This window comes from Solanum dulcamara, chromosome 9, assembly GCF_947179165.1.
Source record: "Solanum dulcamara chromosome 9, daSolDulc1.2, whole genome shotgun sequence".
NCBI lineage: Eukaryota > Viridiplantae > Streptophyta > Magnoliopsida > Solanales > Solanaceae > Solanum > Solanum dulcamara.
In genome coordinates, this window is record NC_077245.1 from 11,627,890 (window position 1) to 11,649,091 (window position 21,202).

Below are 21,202 nucleotides of genomic sequence, written 5' to 3' on the forward strand. Positions count from 1 at the left end.
TGCTAATAAAACCTGAGGATAGCTTGTTGACATCCTTTTAGTTACCACATCTATTGTCATAGCCTAGTATATACTATTATAAAGCATGAAACCCCAATGTGAAATATTGGTCACCTTTTTGTCCTTTTTAAATAGATTTCACACTAGACAAAATTGTCATTTAATTAAGTTTCTAACATTTAGGACCTTTAAATTGACTAAAGCTTTAGTAATTAAATTTTTCTTTGTTTGGTAGGAATTTAAAATCGAGTAAGATTACTTATATAAATCTTTACTTATTTGAATTGTGTTGAGTAACTATAGCTTTTTTCTTGCGAGTGCGTTTGAATTATGTATAATGGGTAGGGTTTTCAAGAGTAGCTCACTGCAATTCCCTGAATTGTTTACAAAATTGGGTTCAAAGATGGCAGGTCATCTCCCGACCCTTTTGAGGCTCATGTATTAGGATTTTCTGAAAACTTTATTGTTGGTTTGGAGAAGGGTCAAAACTACCCCTAACCTATTAACTTTCTCTTAAAATTACCCTCCTCCCATCTATTGACTCCTAAAAAGCCCACCATTCTTTTCTAGCTTTAAACTACTCTTAAGGCCTAATGGTTGACTTGTTGGCTTGTTAGGACTTCATAAAAATACACGTGGCACTTCTCATTGGTTACATGGAACAAAAGAATAAATGTGGTCCAACCCGTCCCACTATAACTTTATGTTATTTTCATTTTTATTTTTGAATTGTTAGGAACTAGAGTATCAGTTTTATAACTCCAAGGCCTCATCTGTTTTCATTTATAAAAATGCTAATTTAATAAAATAAGTTATTATTTGATAAAATTAAATAAACATTTATGTCTCTTATGATGGTGGAGATGGTTTGTCGTGGTGGTGGTGGTGGTTAGTGTTGTAGTGACTGTGATGATGGTGGCGATTGATAGCGGTGGTTGTGATGGTGAAGTTGGTTAATGTTAGTAGTTGGCGGTGTTGATGGTGGTGGCTGAAAAATGTGTGGTGGTTGACGATGTGTTGTGGTAGTTGGCGGCGGTGCTAGTTGTGATGTTGAAGGTGGTTGGTGATAGGGATTGACCGTAGTGGTGGTAGTGGTTGATAGTGGGGTGGAGGTGGCGGCAGCAACGATGACGGTGGTGGTTGACGATGTGTTGGCAATAGTTGGCGTGGATACTAGTTGTGATGGTGGAGTTGGTTGGTATTAGGGATTGGTTGCAGTTGTGGTAGTGGTTGATAGTGGTGGTGGAGGTGGCGGCGGTATAGTAGCAATGGATACACTTATACAGATGGAAGTTGTACGTGTGATGACAGTAGTGTTCGACAGTTGTGGTTGGTGGTTGGCGATGGTAATGGTAGTTGTCATGACAAAGGTGGCTATTGGCAATGGTTGGTGATTATGGATAGAGTGGTAGTGAATATTATTCTAGGAACACCAAATTGCCTCTTACGAGAACAAACATTCCAGAAGCAAAGCATCTATTAGAATGTGACCCTACCCAATTTGCATCCTTCAACTTCATAGAGTATTCCTTTTCCTGAAGCATATTTCTTAATGAAGGACAACCCATTGCATCCCAACGATTGTTGCATTACGAATCTTCAGGATAGCTTTTGAAGGGATAGAAAATGACTTTGTATATTTGAGAAATAGCCTCTTGTCCATTATTTCTTTTCGTTGTACTTATGAGATTCCAATTCTTATAAACGATTGGATTTCTTTCCTAGATAATCATATTATTTTGTATTCCCTACTTTTTGATATGTCACTTGTATATGGGAGTTTTCTTCCCATTACCAATAAAATTATTTTACATTATAAAAGAATCACATTGTGAATCCTAAAATTGACTCATAATATTCATTTGGAAGGTAATATCAGATTGGGTCACTTGTGAGAGCATCTACCTGCCAACAAACCTCTTATATTTTTCTGGATCAGTAAAAGGCTTTTCCTAACCTGGTAGAAAGTTAACATTTGGATCCGTAAGTGTATATATAGGTTTAAAATCATTCATGGTTCCTCCTCAAGAATGTGGGGAGAATTTCTATATTATGAAATGTCAGTTTCTGATGGTTCCTCCTTTCAAGTTAGCAATACCATCTTGATCACTGTCTATGCTATTGTATAATGTTAAATCAACATTAGATCACTAAATAGTAATAAACACATAGACTAGAGTATAACGTGAACTAAATACAAAAGGGAAAAGGGCTTGATATACCCCTCAACTTTGTCATTTAGAGCTGATATAACCCTCGTTACAAAAGTGGCTCACATATACCCCTACCGTTACAAAAATGGCTCATATATGTCCCTACCGTTACAAAAGTGGCTCACATATACCCTTTTATCTAATAAAAGTGAAAAAATTAAATTAAAATTATTTTTTTGATTTTTAATTTTAAAAAAATTCATGTTAAGGGGTATACATGATTCTTTTCACACATGATTTTTTTTAACTTCTTTGATCATCATTATTTGAGTTTCTTATTCTTATTTTATTTTTTCTTTTATTCTTTAGTGTAAGAATATGAGGAAAAAAGTGTGAATGAAACAGAGAAAACAGTACGGAAAAAAATAAAAAACTAATTATTTTTCGGAGATGTTGTAATTTATTTTTTGTATCTATAAAAATAATTGGGGCATATGTGATAAATTTTACGGAAAAGGACCAAAATTACCCTCGAACTATTCTAAATAGCTCAAATATACTCTTCAACTATTTTTGGGATCAAATATACCCTCGTTGTTACCAAAAGAGACCACAAATACCCTTCTACTTAACGGTTGACCGTTAAAGCTGATGTTGAGTGACACATGGAAAAAATATCCACATGGATGCCACGTCAACTTCTCTCCCTCTTCCTCTTTAGTTCAGGGGTATTTTCGACCCTTTTTTATAATTTTAATTTTTTTTCTAATTTTCCTTCACCACCAGATACCCCCTCCCTCCACAACCCCACCCACTTCTTTTTTAATTATTAATTATTATTTTTTAAAATTTTCTACAACACCACATATCTCTTTTGAACGTGAAAGTAATCAAGAAACACACTTGAAAGCTCTAGGGGCTATTTTATATCATCCAGGGGTAGGGTGATGAATTGTCACGCCCCGAGAGGGTACCCTAAGCGTGGCCGGCACTCGGAGACCATTGCTGGTCCCAAGCAAACCACTTGGTCTGATCACTCATTCAATCACTTTGCGGAAGACTCAACTTAAGGATAAAAAGACTCGAGTGGGCAACTCAACATCATCATAAATAGATAAATAATAGATTGAAAGCACTCAAAATATAATGAAATCCAACGTCATAGACTCAATAATGATTTTTTTTTAAAAAACCAGACTCTGAAAGAACCATTCTAACTTAAATCAGACTCTGTCTCTGTCTATGAAACCTCTAACTCAATACTAGAAAGGTGCCAAGACAGGTACAAGGCTACCTCAAATGTCTATCAAAAGAACGACGAATGAAAGAATTAAAAATGAAGTCCTCCGAATGCAAGGAGGTCTCACCAAAAACTAAACGGAATCTGGTCTTCAATGATGCGCTTGTTAAGGATCTCTTATAACGTGTATCTGCATCATAAAATGATGCAGGCCAAATGGCGTCAGTACGTGGAATGTACTAGTATGTAAAATTGCTAAAAAGGAACTTACTCAAAGATACTCAACCCAATAAAGTATGCAAGTTTTAAAAGTAAAAACATTGCCTCAACAATCATATCTAAAGGTATGCAACCTAGTGAGATAGCATATGTGTACTCATTTGGGAGTTTCTCTAACCGATAACCATTACCTGTGAGCGAGTGATGATACAACGCTTTGCACTGCCATTGCTGCAACCGTCTAATACCTTGTTAGGGAAAGGGACGATCAACCTCAATGGATCTACAATCAATCAAAATCCTGTTTTTGGAACTAGAGAGACATGGCCTCTATCTTATGCTGGCTACGTAGTTTATGGGGTTTGAGTTGTTATTTACTCTTATCCAAATCGGTGCTCAATACTACCCCCAAAGACTCAATCAGGTCAACTTATTCAATCATCTCATCTAGTCTCATTGTACTCTCATCAAACTCAATCTCATCTCTATCATTAATTCTCTCATTTAAAACATGGTTTTAAGATCATTCACATCTCGTCAAAACTCTTTCTCAAATCATTTAACTGAATACTCAAACTCATTTAAACTCAATACTCATGCTCTTTTGTAACTCAATAAAATATGCATAGACTCGGTTTAAAATCGTGCTTCGTTTAATGCATGGAAACCATTATCATCAACTCAAAATAAATGCATGTTAATATAATGATCATCAACTCAACTAGGGTTCATGTGAATGAAACCATGAACAACAATCTCAAGAATTCAAGGTGTGGAAACAAATAATAATCTCAATGCATAATTATATAGGACTCAATGAACGAAGAAATTACTCATTCGGAATCAAGAAACTAGGGCTAAAACTCAATTCAACTCCTTGATGATAGAATTTAGATGAATGGCGTGTGGATGAACTCAATCCAATGTTATGATTAGCCTTACATACCTGAAACAAAGATTAGCTCGCAGAAAATCAAAGACTTTGGCTGAAAACCTCGAACCCTAGCTCTTCTTCTTCTCTCCAATCTTTTCTCTCAAAAGTTTCAAGTGCTAATGAAAGGGAAAAATCCTATTGGGTATGATAAGGGGTTGATTTTCGTCCCTAAACGAAATGGGTTAAGTTGGGAAAAGATGGAAAAAGATCAAACTAACCCTCATTAAAATTCGGGACGGGCTCCTGGACGGAAGGCCACCACGGCCTGTGAAGCTCACCACGGGTCGTGGTGATGATCGTGATACTGAGAACTTGGACTGGGTTGGAGAGGTGGCTTCCACGGAGGCCACCACGGCTCATGGTGCTCACCACGGGTCGTGGTCCTCACCCGACTTAGGGGTCTTGGGGGGTCAAGTTCACGGATGGCTTCACGGTTCGTGATACGCACCACGGGCCGTAGAGCCCTCCGTAGACCCTTCCCCTTACTTCCCCTGTTCCTTGACACCTACACGGATCCTTTCCACGAGCCGTGAAGCTGAGTACGGCCCGTGAAGGCTCGTGGTCAGCATCTGGTGCAATATCTGAGATTTTCATTTTGAACTTTGTTTTCCGACTTTCCAACTCCCGGGGCCTTACATGAATAAAACAAGTACTCTCAAATATACGAGATAGAAGAGAAAATAGAGGTGGAACCTGATTCTGGATTTGTTCTGATACCATTTGAGAATTCTGAGAGAACTGAAAAAATGCATGACAGAAGTGCCTTATGAATGAATTCTTCAATACTCACACACAACTCCTTATAACACTTGAGTGTGACTGTTCGCATTGTAGCTATTTAAAACAGTTCACTTGAATAATGGGGCGTGTACAAAAAAATTATATCCTTCCAATTTACCACAAGCCATGCTGGCTTCCTTTCTCCTTGTGACAAGATTTTAGGTACCTCATAGAGAGAAGAGGGCTACCGATTTCTTGGTGGAAAATCTAAGCTCTTCACATATATGAAAGTTTGCAGTGGAGGAAGTGCGAGTTGTTTTATTTATTTGATAATACTTCCGTGTTCTTTTTTTTCATTTTCTTCTTTTGTTTTGTGGCCTTCCTATTACGCCAATAAATTTACTTTTGTGTGGAAATATGAGATAGTATTTTGAGAGAATATTCATACTCTAGAATTGTGATATACTTTATTGACTCAGTATTTTATCTTAGCTTCTTCTCGTGGCTCTGGAAAGCATCCTCAGTTAATCCCTTCAACTCCAAGGTGGGCAGTTGCCAATGGTGCTGGTGTTATTTTAAGTGTTTGTGATGAAGAAGTTGCTCGTTATGAGACTGCTACCTTGACTGCAGCTGCCGTCCCTGCTCTTCTGCTTCCACCTCCTACAACACCTATGGATGAGCATCTTGTTGCAGGGCTACCAGCACTTGAGCCGTATGCACGATTGTTCCATCGGTAAGAGCATTGGTTAGGTTATTTTTTGGAGCTTTTAAGAAAGGAAAGTGATTTTTAACATCTGCTTCTGGATTAGATACTATGCAATTGCTACTCCAAGTGCCACCCAGAGGCTTCTTCTTGGTCTTCTAGAAGCTCCACCATCCTGGGCTCCAGATGCACTTGATGCTGCTGTTCAGCTAGTGGAACTTCTTCGAGCAGCTGAAGATTATGCTTCTGGCTTGCGGGTAAGTTATAAAAGTTTCAACTGAAGTAGTTTGAACAAGTTCTTGTAGAGGCCAACTACATATATTTGAATGTCTCATCTTTATCATTTTCCCAGCTTTTCTTTTGGGGTTTCCATATACAACATGCTGATACTTTTGAACTGTCACAATCTGTTGGGCACACAATTGAATTGTTTACAGTATGCTTTGCATAAAAGCTTGTCCACAACTAGTATGCTATAACTCTGATTTAGAATATATTTGGACAGAGAGTCCCATGGCTGTAGCATCAGTATATATACAATGCTAGTTTTCAACAAATTGTCTCAGGTCTCATCTACCTAGGCATTAGTTGATCCATTCTTGGCCAACTTCCTTTATCTTTTGTATCTTTTTCTTTTGGGGGGGGAGGGGGGGGGGGTACGGGCTGGGGGAGTGGAGAAGGTAGTTTGGTGGGTTTTGGCCTTCATGTGGAGGAAAACATAGCTATATTACGATCTGAAGCAGGATATATGAAAGATAGAAAAGGAAGAGTTTATGTTTACATGGTTGCGTCACTTGGTTAATGCCAAGATCCGTGAAGGAGTTGATGTTCAGCTAGAAGAGTGGAACTAGGAGAAGCAGGCACTAGACGTGGAATGTTACTCCTCTAGCTCTAGTATGGGCCTTTTGTAAAGAGAGAAACAGGAGAGCTTTTGAAGGGGTGGAGATGAGCTTTGCTGAATTGAGGAGTAGTCTCTGATCCCTTATTTTCTTTTGGTGCACCCATGTAGTTCCTGTTTGTATAGAGGATTGGGTGTCTTTTGGAGAAAACCATATTTTGTAGGTCTCTCCTTTTTGGTATATCTCTTGTATATGGACAAGTTGGCCTTATCAATGAAAATCTTACCCCCCCCCCCCCCAAAAAAAAAAAAAAAAAAAAGAAAAAAAGATAGAAAGAGTCAAGTTGAGTATGAACAAGAGGGTACTTAACTTTTTATTTGTCTCTTATTCTTTTCCTTTAAGCTAGTTTCTAGGAAAGGGATTAGTCCTTTACCGTGTGGTCTTACATCATAAGTTCTAGCTGATTTATCTTATATGCATGTCACCCATTTTAGTGAAGGTTTATACACTTAAAGAAAATCTAGAGTTTTCTTAGCTTCACTTACTCCGATAACAATTATGGAGACAATTTTAGCTTTGAATTGATTCTGCAAAGGATTCATGATTTTTCTAGGTTTGCAAGAAGTGCATAAATACCATCTTAGTTGATCTTTTATTCTATTTCCCAATAGCGTAAACACTCTTGGCTCACCTAACTCGTGTCTGTTTTTGCCTGTACATGATATGAGCTGGTCTTGAGGAAGAATCTAGAATTGATGAGATAAAGGCAAGAGTCGAAAAGGAATTGCAGGTTTGGATACTCAGTGAGGGAGAAAGTTATTACAGCATTCTTCTTTATTCTCTCCATAAAAATGCACGACCTAGTGGTGTAGGGACTGAAAAATAAAATAAGTGGGGTGAACTAGTTTCCTATCTATCCTTTATGATACTCCATCTTTTCCTTCATAACCTTTCAGAATATTGTTTTATCTCCTTGCATCACTAAAGTGCTTTTCCTCTGTTCCTAACCTCCTCATATAAGTTTTGATGAAATAAGAATATTATTAACAAAAGAGCATTAAGTGGCCTGTATACAAAAAGTACACCAGACGTATACAAAAAGTACACCAGAAAGTAGAAAATCTTACAAAAATACATGATTTCTTACAAAAGCCACTCAATTATCTGTACAAAAAGTAACTTCATGGGTGCACCAAAAGGAAATAAGGGAAAGAGGCTATTTCTCAAGTGTACGACATCTTTCTCTATTCCATCAAAAGCTCTTCTATTCCTCTCTCTTCATATGGTCCACCTCAGTGCTAAAGGTGCAACTTTACATGCCCTGCACCTCCTCCTCCATCTTCTTCTAGCCCAGCTAAACATTGTTTCTTTCACAGTTCTCAGCATTACCCACAAACCAAACCATGCCGTCAGCTCTGTAATCTTATTAAATGTAATGCATTTTAGTTTTTTTTTTATATGCATACATAGTTTGAATTAAAAATAATGAATTTATTTCACAGCAAAACTTGTTCTAACGAAGCCAACAATGTAAGAGTAGGTGATCTATGTCTTCCCCTGATTCTTTGTACATTTTGTAACACTGCCCCTCAAGTTGGAGCATAGATTTTAATCATGCCCAATTTGTTACAAAGATATTCCACCCGAGTTCCATTCAAAGCCTTCGTGAATATATCACCCAATTACTCTCCCATCTTCACATAGCCAGTAGATATGACGTTCTCTTGAATCTTCTAACGTATGTTTTGTCCGTTCATGAAACATTGGATTTGAGGTAATGTGTAGAGCAGCCTGATTATCACACCAAAGTTTTGCTGGAAAAGAAGGATTCAAACCAACCTCAGCTAAAAGGTGTGGTATCCATAGAATTTCGCATGTGGACTGAGCTATGACTCTATACTCGGACTCTACACTAGATCGAGATATAACAATTTGTTTCTAACTCCTCCAAGATACTAGATTTCCACCAACAAAGACGCAATAGCCAGTAGTTGATCTTTTATCAATTATTGATCCAGCCCAATCTGCATCTGCAAAACATTCAACACGAGTATGTCTGTGGTCGCTGTACTATGTCAATGCCAGGAGCTCCTTTCAAATAACATAAAATTTGTTCCAAGGCAGCCCAATGTTTACTGTTGGTACATACATGAATTGACTGACAATATTGACTGCATAGGCAATACCAGGACAAGTCACGCTAAGGTAGTTCAATTTCCCAACTAACCTTCTGTATTTTTCCGGATCATCAAAAGAATTAACATCATCCTTAGTAAGATGTACATTAGGAACCATTGGTGTGCTACACGGTTTTTCTCCCAACTTTCCAGTTTCTACAAGTAGGTCAAGTACATACTTTCTTTGAGATAAGAAAATCCCATTCTTGCTTCTAGTTACTTTTACACCCAAGAAGTATTTCAGCTGTCTCAAGTCTTTGGTATGGAACTTGGCATGTAAAAACTGCTTAGAGAGAGAAAATTCCAGTACAATCATCTCCTGTAATAACAATATCGTCAAATAGACAACTAGAAGAATAATACCAGTCACTAATTGTCTGTAAAAGACTGAGTAGTCAGAATTGCTTTTCCTCAACCCAAATTCTTGAATTAAATCTCTAAATTTTCCAAACCAGGCACGAGGACTCTGCTTTAGACCATATAGAGATATTTTCATATGACAAACTTTTTCATACTCCCCCCAGCAGCAAACCCTGGCAGTTGCTCCATATACACCTCTTCATGGAGATTGCCATGAAAGAAAACATTCTTGATATCCGACTGATGTAAAGGCCAATGTTGAGAAGCAGCCAAGGAAATAAACAAACGAACATAGGTGAGCTTAGCTACAGGGGAGAAAGTGTCCGCATAATCTACCCCATAAGTCTGAGCATAGCCTTTAGCCACAAGTCTAGCCTTAAGTCTTGCAACAGAACCATCAGGATTGACTTTGACTGTGAAGACCAATTTGCATCCTACTGCTTTCTTTCCCTTGGGTAAATCCACCAAATCCCAAGTGTGATTTTCATTTAGAGCATGTATCTCTTCAAGCGTTGCATCATGCCATCCAGGATTAGTCAAGGCTTCTTTCACTATTTTGGGAATAGAGATAAGAGTCTAGAGAGCTTATCAAACAACTAGATGCAGGAGATAAGTGGTCATAAGAAATAAAGTTAGCAATGGAATATGTGGATTTACACTGACGTGTACCTTTTCGAAGAGCAATAGGAAGGTCAAGATTTCCTGAAGAACCAAGTGGAAAGGGAACTACTGATGAAAGAGTTGATGTTGGACAAGTATCATCATTACCTTGCCTCCTCGAGTAAACTTGAACAATTGGGGGTCTTGCTGGAATAGATGAAGCAGGTTCTGAAGGCATAATAGTTGTCTGATTCTCAATAAATAAACTAGAAGATGGAAGAACAACATCATCTAATTGTTATGTTACAGCACAAGTAACTTGATAGACTAACCACTCATCTTCCTCCACCTGACTTGTAGAAATGGGAGGTGCATAGAAGTATGGTGTAGCCTCTGAAAATACCATATCAGTTGAAACTAGGTATTTGCCAAGTTCAACAGAGTAACACCGATACCCTTTCTAAAGTCGAGAATAGCCCAAGAAAACACATTTTAATGCCTTTGGATCCAATTTGGTAACAAAAAGTTGAACATCTCGAACATAACATGTGCTTTCAAACACCTTAGGTTCCACCGAAAATAGTGATTTGTTTGGAAAAAGAACACTATAAGGCATATTACCTGCCAACACAGTCGATGACATGCGATTGATCAGAAAATAAGCTGCAGAGACATAAGCCAAACTTGTTTAGGGACTTTCAATTGGCACAAAAGTGCCCGAGCTGTCTCAAGTAGATGCCTATTCTTTCTTTCAGCAACTCTATTTTGAGAAGGTGTAGAAATGGGAGGTGCATAGAAGTATGGTGTAGCCTCTGAAAATACCATATCAGTTGAAACTAGGTATTTGCCAAGTTCAACAGAGTAACACCGATACCCTTTCTAAAGTCGAGAATAGCCCAAGAAAACACATTTTAATGCCTTTGGATCCAATTTGGTAACAAAAAGTTGAACATCTCGAACATAACATGTGCTTTCAAACACCTTAGGTTCCACCGAAAATAGTGATTTGTTTGGAAAAAGAACACTATAAGGCATATTACCTGCCAACACAGTCGACGACATGCGATTGATCAGAAAATAAGCTGCAGAGACATAAGCCAAACTTGTTTAGGGACTTTCAATTGGCACAAAAGTGCCCGAGCTGTCTCAAGTAGATGCCTATTCTTTCTTTCAGCAACTCTATTTTGAGAAGGTGTATTAACACATGAAGACTGATGAAGAATACCATGGTTTCTCATGTAAGACCGAAATAACTCTGACATATATTCTTTAGCATTATCACTTCTTGGAATCTGTACTAAGGCATTAAATTGAGTTTTGACTTCAGTGCAGAAGGCAGTAAAGTGAGTGAACACTTCAGATCGACTCTTCATAAAGTAAATCTAAGTCATTCGAAAAAAATTATCCACAAAAGTGACAAAATATTTATGCCCAGTTTTAGAAATAATAGGACATGGTCCCCAAACATCTGAATGTACTAACTCAAAAGCAGGCTCAACTCGCTTATTAATCCTTGGACCTACTGAGATACGATGGTGTTTTGCAAATTTACATGACTCACATTCCAATGAGGAAATATTCTAAAACTGAGGACAAAGCTTTTTCAATAGAGGTAGAGAAGGTTGTCCATCGACATGCTTCAAAAGGAGACACGATACTTGAGCAGGCAACAAATCAAGAATCCCATTCATCAACGATATAGAGATCATCAGACACATGTCCTTTACCAATAACCTGATTTGTCATAAGATCACGAAACAAACAATGATCAAGAAAGAAAGACATATAACAATGGTCTCTATTAACTTTACTAATAGAAATCAGATTAAAAGCCAATTTTGGTAGACTTAATGCAGATGATGGGTAATAGAGTAGGTAAGTTTAATGGTTCCAAATCCAACACTGTTACAAGTTGATCTATCAGCTACTGTAACTGGAGAGGGTACTTTGTTTGGTTGAAAACTAGAAAAGATATGAGGATTGCCTGTCATATGATTAGTGGCACCTAAATCAATCATCCATTAATTTGAAGAGATGATAAGACATGCTTTATCTGACTTGGAAAAACATTGACTGAAGTGGATTCTTTCAATAATTTCTTATATTGAGAGATTTAGCAAACTCCTTACCCAAAATCAAAACCATTTTGTCGGAAAATGGACTAGAAGCAGCAACAACCTCACCTTCAGCCTGATCATTCATTTTTTTTCCAACTAAAATGCTCGTTGTATCAGAACAAATTTATGCTGAAACCAATAGAACATCCCAAGTAGGCTATATTTGAAAGTCATGCTATACCCAAAAAGAAAGACAAACAGTAGCTAACGGGCAGGTAGAATCAACAGGTTGACAACCAAACTCGAAATTGCACTCTAAAACAATTTCCCAAATAAGCAGGTAGCAAATAGCCTTTAAATCTATACCATGTTCACAAATTATTGAGAAATCATTCAACTCACTGTTGCACTTCACAGATAACATCTAACCATAAACCAGAATGAAAGAGTAAATAGCAATAAATAGAAAAGTGTCAAACCTAACCAAAGAGAGTGCACATATTCTATTTCAAGGATTCTCCTCTCCAAAATATGGTCTGATGATAGAGGACCACCACAAATCGTCCAAAAATGTCAAGCCGACGTCGTAACAAAAAACACGAGAGCAAGATAGATCCACTCACTTCAAGAACTGCAATGTCTCCGGCAGCTCCGCCGACGCGTGAGTCTCACACTCTTCTCCCTAGGTTGGTGGCAGCAACTAAACTTCAGGTACAAAGCAGGATAACCTGCTCTGATACCATGTGAAATACTGAGCCAATAGATCAATTTCCTTGTAGTATTATTACAAAAATAAGAGCTATTTGTAGGTGTACAAGTAAATCTATTTAAGGAAACAAAATTAGAAAAGATCCCTAAATATCTCTATGATAATGCTATGAATATTATGAGTAGATAGGACTATGTACATTTTGTAACAATAAGTGAGTATGAACAATGCTTGAGTCTTGCTAGGCATTGTCCTAAGAAACTATTTCAACTATGTGAAATGTTTCCCTGGGATTAAACAAGCCTTCTCAATAAGAGGAATAGGAACAACAAAATATAATTAGTACAAAATCAGCAAGACGGGGAAAATGAAAATTTGCCTACTGAGTAAGTTGCTTCATTCTGTACCTCATTCTGAGAACTCTTCTGATCCCTTTTATAGTAGCATCAAAGATGAGATTGAAGTAGAAAAGGAAAATATGTGTGAAGCCCATATGACTACATGGTCACTTCACGTGAAGGCATGAAGTGCCTAAGGTGATCACGTAAAGGCCTTGTTACAAGAAGAGAATTTATTCTTGGCCACAAAGCTATGAGATGTAATACAACCAACTATCAAACCAAGGGATTGCATGTTCTTTATATAAGAGGCATTAACATGTCCTTATCTAGCATGCATGCCATAAAGAAATAGACTCAATCATGCAAGCAGATGCAAATGCATTTTTACTGAAATCATCATAAATATTAAGCACAAATAAGTCATGGTTACAAAATCCATTGCCTACAAAAATATTATTTTTGATCAATATGACTTCATTATCTTCAAAAGAAACCTCCACTCCAACTTTTCCTAATAATCCCACAAAAATCAAATTGATTGGATAATTTTTTCTGAGAAATCTAACATAAATTGATTTGGATATTAGGAACATGCAATACATCACTCAATGCCAAAGTTTTACATGCAATATTACCCGTGTTTCCCCAACAGGGAGTAGGTTCAAAATAGTCCTAAAGTATGCTCTGAACAGTTTTGGTCCTCTAAGTTTGCCCAAAGTAAACACTTTTAGTCTCCGTAAATATTTAACGAACTCTGTCTATTAGATTTGATGGGGACTGTGAAAAAATAGATATAATCAAAAGCACTAAGAAAGTCTCTTTATATCCTAGAAACTAAAACACAAAACACTATACTAGACACCAAAAGATGGACCAAAAATAGCAGAAATTACATCGAAAAACTGCACCAAACTCTAGAAAGAGATCAAAAATAGCAAAAACTGCAAAAAATGTACCTCCATATGTGAGTTCCCGCTAAATTCTTTTTTCCTACAGTTCCTGTCAAATCTAACTGACAAAGTTTGTTAAAAAATTGATTGAGGCAAACTTAAAGGACCAGAACTGTCCAGACCATACTTTATGGAAGATTTTAAATCTACTCCCCAACATAAGGGACCATTTTTGTCATTTTCTCTAATTAAATAGTGCCATGAATTATTTGAGATTTGAATGTTGAACCTGGAGGATTAGAAATATTGTATTGTTTTATTTACTGGTCGAATATCAAGTCTGTTTTCAAGGTGCATAGCCTTATATCCATCATATGACAGACTTTTCTTCTACCATAATTTCTTATGGTCCTTGCCATGTAGGATGGTCTTAGCCTCCTAGGTATACTAAACAGACTCCACTTTTGTGATAAAATTATGTCACATCCCTTAATCCTACATTCCATAATGTGGGCTGTACCATGAAGTGTAGACATTACATGATATTGTTTACATGCTTTCATTTCCCCGAGTCGTTGCATAGTATTCCTACACTCTTTAGATGCTTCATATAAACCACAAAAAAAAGGGCAGCCCGGTGCACTAAAGCTCCCGCTATGCGCAGGGTCCGGGGAAGGGCCCGACCACAAGGGTCTATTGTACGCAGCCTTACCTTGCATTTCTGCCAGAGGCTGTTTCCAGGCTTGAACCCGTGACCTCCTGGTCACATGGCAGCAACTTTACCATCAAATCCTAGTATACCTGCTTTAATACTCTACTAATTGAATTTGTCTTGTCTTAATTGTAGTATTTTTCAATTTACATGTAGCATTTCTTACCTTCTATGTATTGCTGAAGCTTCCTAGGAATTGGATGCATTTGCATTTCTTGCGTGCAATTGGAATTGCCATGTCCATGAGAGCAGGCATTGCTGCGGATGCTGCAGCTGCTTTACTTTTCCGAGTACTTTCACAACCTGCTCTGCTCTTTCCTCCATTAAGGCAAGTTGAAGGAATTGAAGTTCCACACGAACCACTGGGTGACTCTATTACATGCAATAAAAAGCAGGTATATCCATGGTTTGAAAATTGAATGCTATGTTTGCGTTATATCTGGACTTTCTGCAGAATTCTTCCAAATTTATCAAGTAGCTGTTTTTGATAGTGACTATCAATCATGAAATGTTTTTCAGAGACAAGTGCCTTTAGCAGAAGCCACAGTTGAAGCCACTGCGCAAGGGATTGCATCAATGCTTTGTGCACATGGCCCTGAGGTTGAATGGAGAATATGTACCATATGGGAAGCTGCTTATGGTTTGATTCCTTTGAGTTCATCAGCTGTTGATCTACCTGAAATTATAGTTGCCACCCCGCTGCAACCACCTGTTTTATCATGGAACCTGTTTATACCACTACTAAAGGTTCTTGAGTATCTACCACGTGGGAGTCCATCCGAAACTTGTCTCATGAAAATATTTGTGGCCACAGTGGAAGCAATTCTACAGAGAACGTTCCCATCTGAGTCCTCCAGAGAGGAAATCAGAAGAAACAGATACATCTTTGGATCTGCCTCCAAAAACCTTGCTGTGGCAGAATTGCGAACAATGGTTCATTCATTGTTCTTGGAGTCGTGCGCTTCTGTAGAGCTTGCTTCTCGGCTTCTTTTTGTTGTGTTAACTGTATGCGTCACTCATGAAGCAAAAACAAATGGGAGCAGAAGGCCTGTAGGTGAAGATTCTCACCAACCTAGTGAAATGGGTTCAGACTCGCTGGAAGCCTCTGGAAAGCAGAAAGAAAAAGGAACCAAGAAAGTGAAAAAACAAGGGCCTGTTTCAGCGTTTGATTCTTATGTTCTTGCTGCTGTCTGTGCTCTTTCATGTGAACTTCAACTCTTTCCTTTGCTTTCAAGAGGGAGTAATTATTCGGATCCAAAATCCATCCTGGATACTGCAAAGCATGCAAATGATTCGTCTATGGAGTTAAAAAGTGGGATTCATTCTGCTGTCTGTCACACTCGGAGGATATTGACAATTCTGGAGGCTCTTTTCTCTCTGAAACCATCATCTATTGGAACTTCATGGAGCTACAGCTCAAATGAGATAGTTGCTGCAGCTATGGTAGCTGCTCATATTTCTGATCTGTTTAGACGCTCCAAGGCTTGCATGCATGCTCTTTCGGTCTTAATACGGTGTAAGTGGGATAATGAAATTTTCTCCAGAGCATCTTCACTGTATAACCTCATCGATATTCATAGCAAAGCTCTTGCATCAATTGTCGACAAGGCCGAACCATTGGAAGCACACCTAATACCTGTTCCTGCTCTTAAGAAAAGAAGCTCGTGCTTGAATGGGAGAAAACATAATAAATATAGCAATTGCATCTGCTTAACTGCAAAACAGTCATCGTTGCTCGAGTGCAAACACTCAACTGATTGTAAAACTTTAACTATGAGTGAAAAGGCTTTACCCTCAAGCGAGATTGCACATTGCACCAGTGGTAAAGGGATCGCAAGTTTCCCTTTAGATGCTTCAGATTTGGCCAACTTTCTGACAATGGACAGGCATATAGGATTCAATTGCAATGCTCAAGATCTTATAAAGTCGGTACTCGCGGAGAAACAGGAATTATGTTTTTCTGTTGTCTCATTGCTGTGGCACAAGTTAATTGCATCACCTGAAACGCAACCAAGTGCAGAAAGTACTTCCGCTCAGCAGGGTTGGAGACAGGTATCCACCACATTACTTCATAATATTAATTGTAGAGTGTTTACTTTGAAATAAAATAATGTACATCTGAAAGCATATATATGGTTACTGCAATGCTAGAGCTTGTTATATGGCGTTTTTTGAACTTGACCATCCCATGGACATTCTCGCTTGAAGTTTCAAATTGTTGGTTGGTCCATAGTTTTGGCATCAAAGAATTGAAGACCGTGTGACATTTAAAATATAGGCAACCACCAGTTCTGAAATTTAAGGAGATCACTAACCTTTAAAGTTCGGAAAATATGTTTGACTTTCCTTCTTCATGCGTTTCAACTTTCAATGCTGCATTCTTTTCCTCCCCCTGATCCCTTTCTGCATAGAGCTTTCTTGATATGAAGAGATTCTATTTGCTAATACTCAATTCTTTTGGCTGAAAAATTGAACAATTTTGACAGGCAATTGCAACTTTACCTCCCTTATAACTTGTTAATGCTTTGAGGAGTTCTTTCTTTTAATGGAAAAAAGGTAATTTTATTAAATCAAGTACCAACAAGGTACTTTAGGGAGTACAAAAAGGTATTACAAAGACTCCATTACATCAGATCTTCGTAGAGTCCAAAACCATCAAAAAAATGGTTCAAATCTTCCATTCTATGTTCCTTACACCAGATACATAACCTCTGTATGCTCTTGTACTTTACGAAAGAAAGTTATTGTTTCTTCTCTTCAAAGCATCCCTTATTTCTTTCTAGCCAAATAGTCTACTGGTTGCACAATGGGATGGTCTTCCAGTCCTTTGTCTCTGCTGGCATGAGATTAAGCTCTAATATCCTTTGGCATCACCCATTGCACCCCAAAACACACAAAAAATGAAGTCAGGTCAAATCACAGTGTAGTATTAGGTGGTAGTTGTTTTCACAGCATTTTCACAAAAGAAACACCTGCTGCACATCGAAATTCGTCCGTTCTATATGGTGTCATGTGTTATGCAAGCATATTTGCAGCTACTTGGCAGTAGTACCTTAAAAAGCATAAGATACTTAATTAGCTTTTACTAACATGAAGCTTTTGCAGGATTACCATAAAAAACATAAGATACTTATCAGCTTTTACCCCGGTCTTCAGATTGGTGAGGGAACGAGTTGTAGTCTCGTTATATGGTTTTGGGAAATCCTCTCCTCGTAAATTGGCTTTTGGGGTTGAGTTAGGCCCTAGGTTTATTTCTTCACATGGTTTCAGAGCCAAACCATCGATCCCTATTGTTGTGTTTCTTAAATGTTGGGCCTCCGTGTTATGTTATCCATGATCTAGTTGTTTCAGTCATGTGCTAGGAGGGGTGTTAAGTCCTATTGAGGAAATAGGTTGTGATTTCCTTATATGGTCTTTGGGCAATCCTCCCCGTATGAACTAGCTTTTGGGGTTGAGTAGTCTCAAAATCCATTTCTTCACAACCAAAAAGCAGCTTTTGCACCACTTCCTTTTAAAATATTAGACGCTTATTAGCTTTTACATGTTTTACAGGTCGTTGACGCGCTATGCAACGTTGTATCAGCATTGCCTGCAAAAGCTGCAGCAGCCATTGTTCTTCAGGTCCAGGTTTCGCTTTTTGGAATTTGATGATAACCTGAATATGAACATTTTTTTTCTTGAAAGATAACATTTTATTCTTCACTATTTCTCTAGAAAAAAAAGAGAGAGATTATGATTTATTTTTTTCAAACAGATGATTCTAAGCTCAATTTCAGCAATTCTGTCCATAATAATTTGTGGCCGCATGTTTATAAAAAATTACATTTTAGATGTTTTGTGGTATGGGGTACTTGTCTGCCTCGTGAAGCTTTTTTGACTTCCATCTTTAATCATCTTGTAACTTTGCGCCTAGTCATTTGGATCTTCATCACCATATCTGTGTAATCACTTTCCTTGCTTTGTTTACTTGTCAGGCGGACAAGGAATTGCAACCATGGATTGCCAAAGATGATGATCATGGTCAGAAGATGTGGAGGATAAACCAACGAATTGTGAAATTGATTGCAGAAGTAATGAGGAACCATGATACACCAGAATCTTTGGTAATTCTTGCTAGCGCACCAGACCTCCTTTTACGGGCCACAGATGGGATGCTTGTAGATGGAGAAGCATGCACCTTGCCACAGCTGGAGGTAATAACAACTTCAGTTAAACCATTTCTCATAGAAGTAAATCTTTGATTTATTAAGCTAGGACTTTCTGTATGCTCTGGAGTTCCGAGTAATATGATGTGTCTGAATGGCAATTGATAGATCATATTCTATTTCTTTTTCAATTTTAATAAAATTGTTTGTTTGCAATTGAACATTGTCTGAGCAGCTCCTGGAAGTGACTGCTAGAGCTGTACAACCAGTGGTTGAGTGGGGAGAATCTGGATCAGCAATTGTTGATGGCCTGTCAAACTTGTTGAAGGTAATATCTCTTTACCTAAGTAAAAGGAAGTGAAACTTTTCTTTTATCACTTTAAGATGATATATACTTCTTGTTAATACATTGCAGTGCCGCTTACCGGCCACAGTTCGTTGTATTTCTCATCCAAGTGCTCTCGTACGTGCTCTCAGCACATCACTTCTCCGTGCCATTATGCATACTGGTTCAATAAAAACTAGAACTAAACGAGCAGATGTAAATGGTGTCCATGGTCCTGCTTATAAGTATTTAAACATTGGCACTATTAACTGGCAAAGGGATATTGAAAAGTGTTTGACGTGGGAAGCTAACAGCAGAATTGAAAATGGAATGTGTACACAGTTTCTTGATATGGCTGCTAATGAATTAGGGTGTGCTATATCCATTTGATCTAACATTATATAATGGGGGCAGTATATTAGTTTTCTTCCCATGATTTGCCACATGAAATTCACAAGATTAGAAAGTGACTATTTATTGGCATGAGGATGGAGAAAGGAGAATGAGCTTTTAGTTAGAGTCAGGAAATGAGATCAGTATCCTTTGGCACATCCATGATCATGGAAATATAGGTAGTCCTTGTTGTATTTTCTTTTCTTCTTTTGGTTCAGTTTATGTTTGATGTACACCTGAATATGAACATGATTGTGAAAATAGGATGTATTAATATTCAGTGTGACCAAGACCAACAAAAAGGTGGCTCTAAGTCACCTCCTTGTAATAAGCATGTCTGATTTATTTTCAGCAAGTTTGTTGATGGTCTTTTTTTCTTTCCAATTTTGACCAAATAGCCTCTAGCAGAAATGCAAGGTAAGGTTGTGTACAATAGACTCTTGTGGTCGGGCCCTTCCCCGGACCCTGCGTATAACGGGAGCTTTAGTGCACCGGATTGCCCTTTATATGGTGAATATGCCTATGGTACCAATAAGAAAATAGTTTATTTTAGAGTTTGCCTTAACTTGTTATTTTGTTTTACTCTTTAAAATGATCATCCTTGATAAGATGTAACCAACCATATAGTAAAATAGACCTCATCCTTACTGAAGAAGAGATAATTCACATGTAAAAATGGTAAGTCATACATAGACTAGTGTGGACTTGGATATGAAAATGAAAAAAATGAAGCAATGATGGAGGAGACATACACCAAAAATTAAGCGGATACGAGAGGCACAAACCAAACACTCTTTTCAATTCATATGTCTTCCAATATTCCTTTTTAACCTGCTTAAGAGAATATTAATTTTTATATATAGTAAAATTAATTCCTTCATTCCAACATTCTCATTTTATCCTTCCTTATTTGATATGGACCACAAGATTCAAAGGGCATTTTTGGTGCATATACATACTGCACACAAACAAAAAGATGAGACAGAGGTTGAGTAATATAAAGAACAAAGCTACTTTAGTAGAACGACTGAGATGAAAAAAAATAAAAAAACAAGAAACATTCCATTCCCTACCAGTTTTGGGACAAATAAAAGTCATGAACGATAGAGTACATGATAAATCATGATATTAACAATGCAAAAAATTTTAATATTTATAATAGTATTATTGAGCACGTGCACAACATGGACTATTATCCTATACTAGTGTCTTTACATTGTCAATACTTTTAAATCATCAAATTTTAAATTAATCTTTTATAGGTATACAATCAAATTTTAATTATAAACAAACAATATATTGTACAAGTTATGATCATACATTTTGGAAATTTTAAAAAGAAATGTTCTAAGACATTCCCTATATATTATATATATAATTATTGAATATGATATAGTGTTTCCGTGTATATATGAAAGTAGTACTATTTACAGTATATATGTTTTTCTTTAGAAGGAGTTAAATTAAAGACTAATAAATCAAGGGGGAGAAAAGTGGGGATAAAGAAAAAAATATTATCCAAAATAATGGGTCAATTTATTAGTAGGAAATAAATCCCATTCAGCTTGGAAATTTCATGGCGAGAAGCTTACTCATAAAATGCATTTGATAAACGTGATTTACTAAGTGCACTGAACAATTTTGTTTCATTTTGAGGATTGGTTCAAAATAATTTCTTAAATATG

At 37.3% G+C, this 21,202-nt stretch overlaps 1 protein-coding gene across 3 annotated transcripts in view; it reads left to right on the plus strand.

The window, feature by feature from the left end:
* Positions 1 to 19,868, plus strand: part of LOC129902152 (protein GIGANTEA-like) — a 33,636-nt gene extending 13,768 nt beyond the window's left edge. For 2 of the 3 annotated variants that reach the window (XM_055977216.1, XM_055977218.1), the window contains exons 8-15: positions 5,759 to 5,999; positions 6,076 to 6,226; positions 14,840 to 15,049; positions 15,174 to 16,706; positions 18,207 to 18,281; positions 18,629 to 18,847; positions 19,035 to 19,127; positions 19,215 to 19,868. In XM_055977216.1, the coding sequence (XP_055833191.1) occupies positions 5,759 to 5,999; positions 6,076 to 6,226; positions 14,840 to 15,049; positions 15,174 to 16,706; positions 18,207 to 18,281; positions 18,629 to 18,847; positions 19,035 to 19,127; positions 19,215 to 19,514 (2,822 nt within the window). In that variant the 3' untranslated portion in view covers positions 19,515 to 19,868. The remainder of the gene's footprint in view (positions 1 to 5,758; positions 6,000 to 6,075; positions 6,227 to 14,839; positions 15,050 to 15,173; positions 16,707 to 18,206; positions 18,282 to 18,628; positions 18,848 to 19,034; positions 19,128 to 19,214) is intronic. The other variant, XM_055977219.1, reaches the window with a different exon arrangement.
* Positions 19,869 to 21,202: the final 1,334 nt, after the last annotated feature.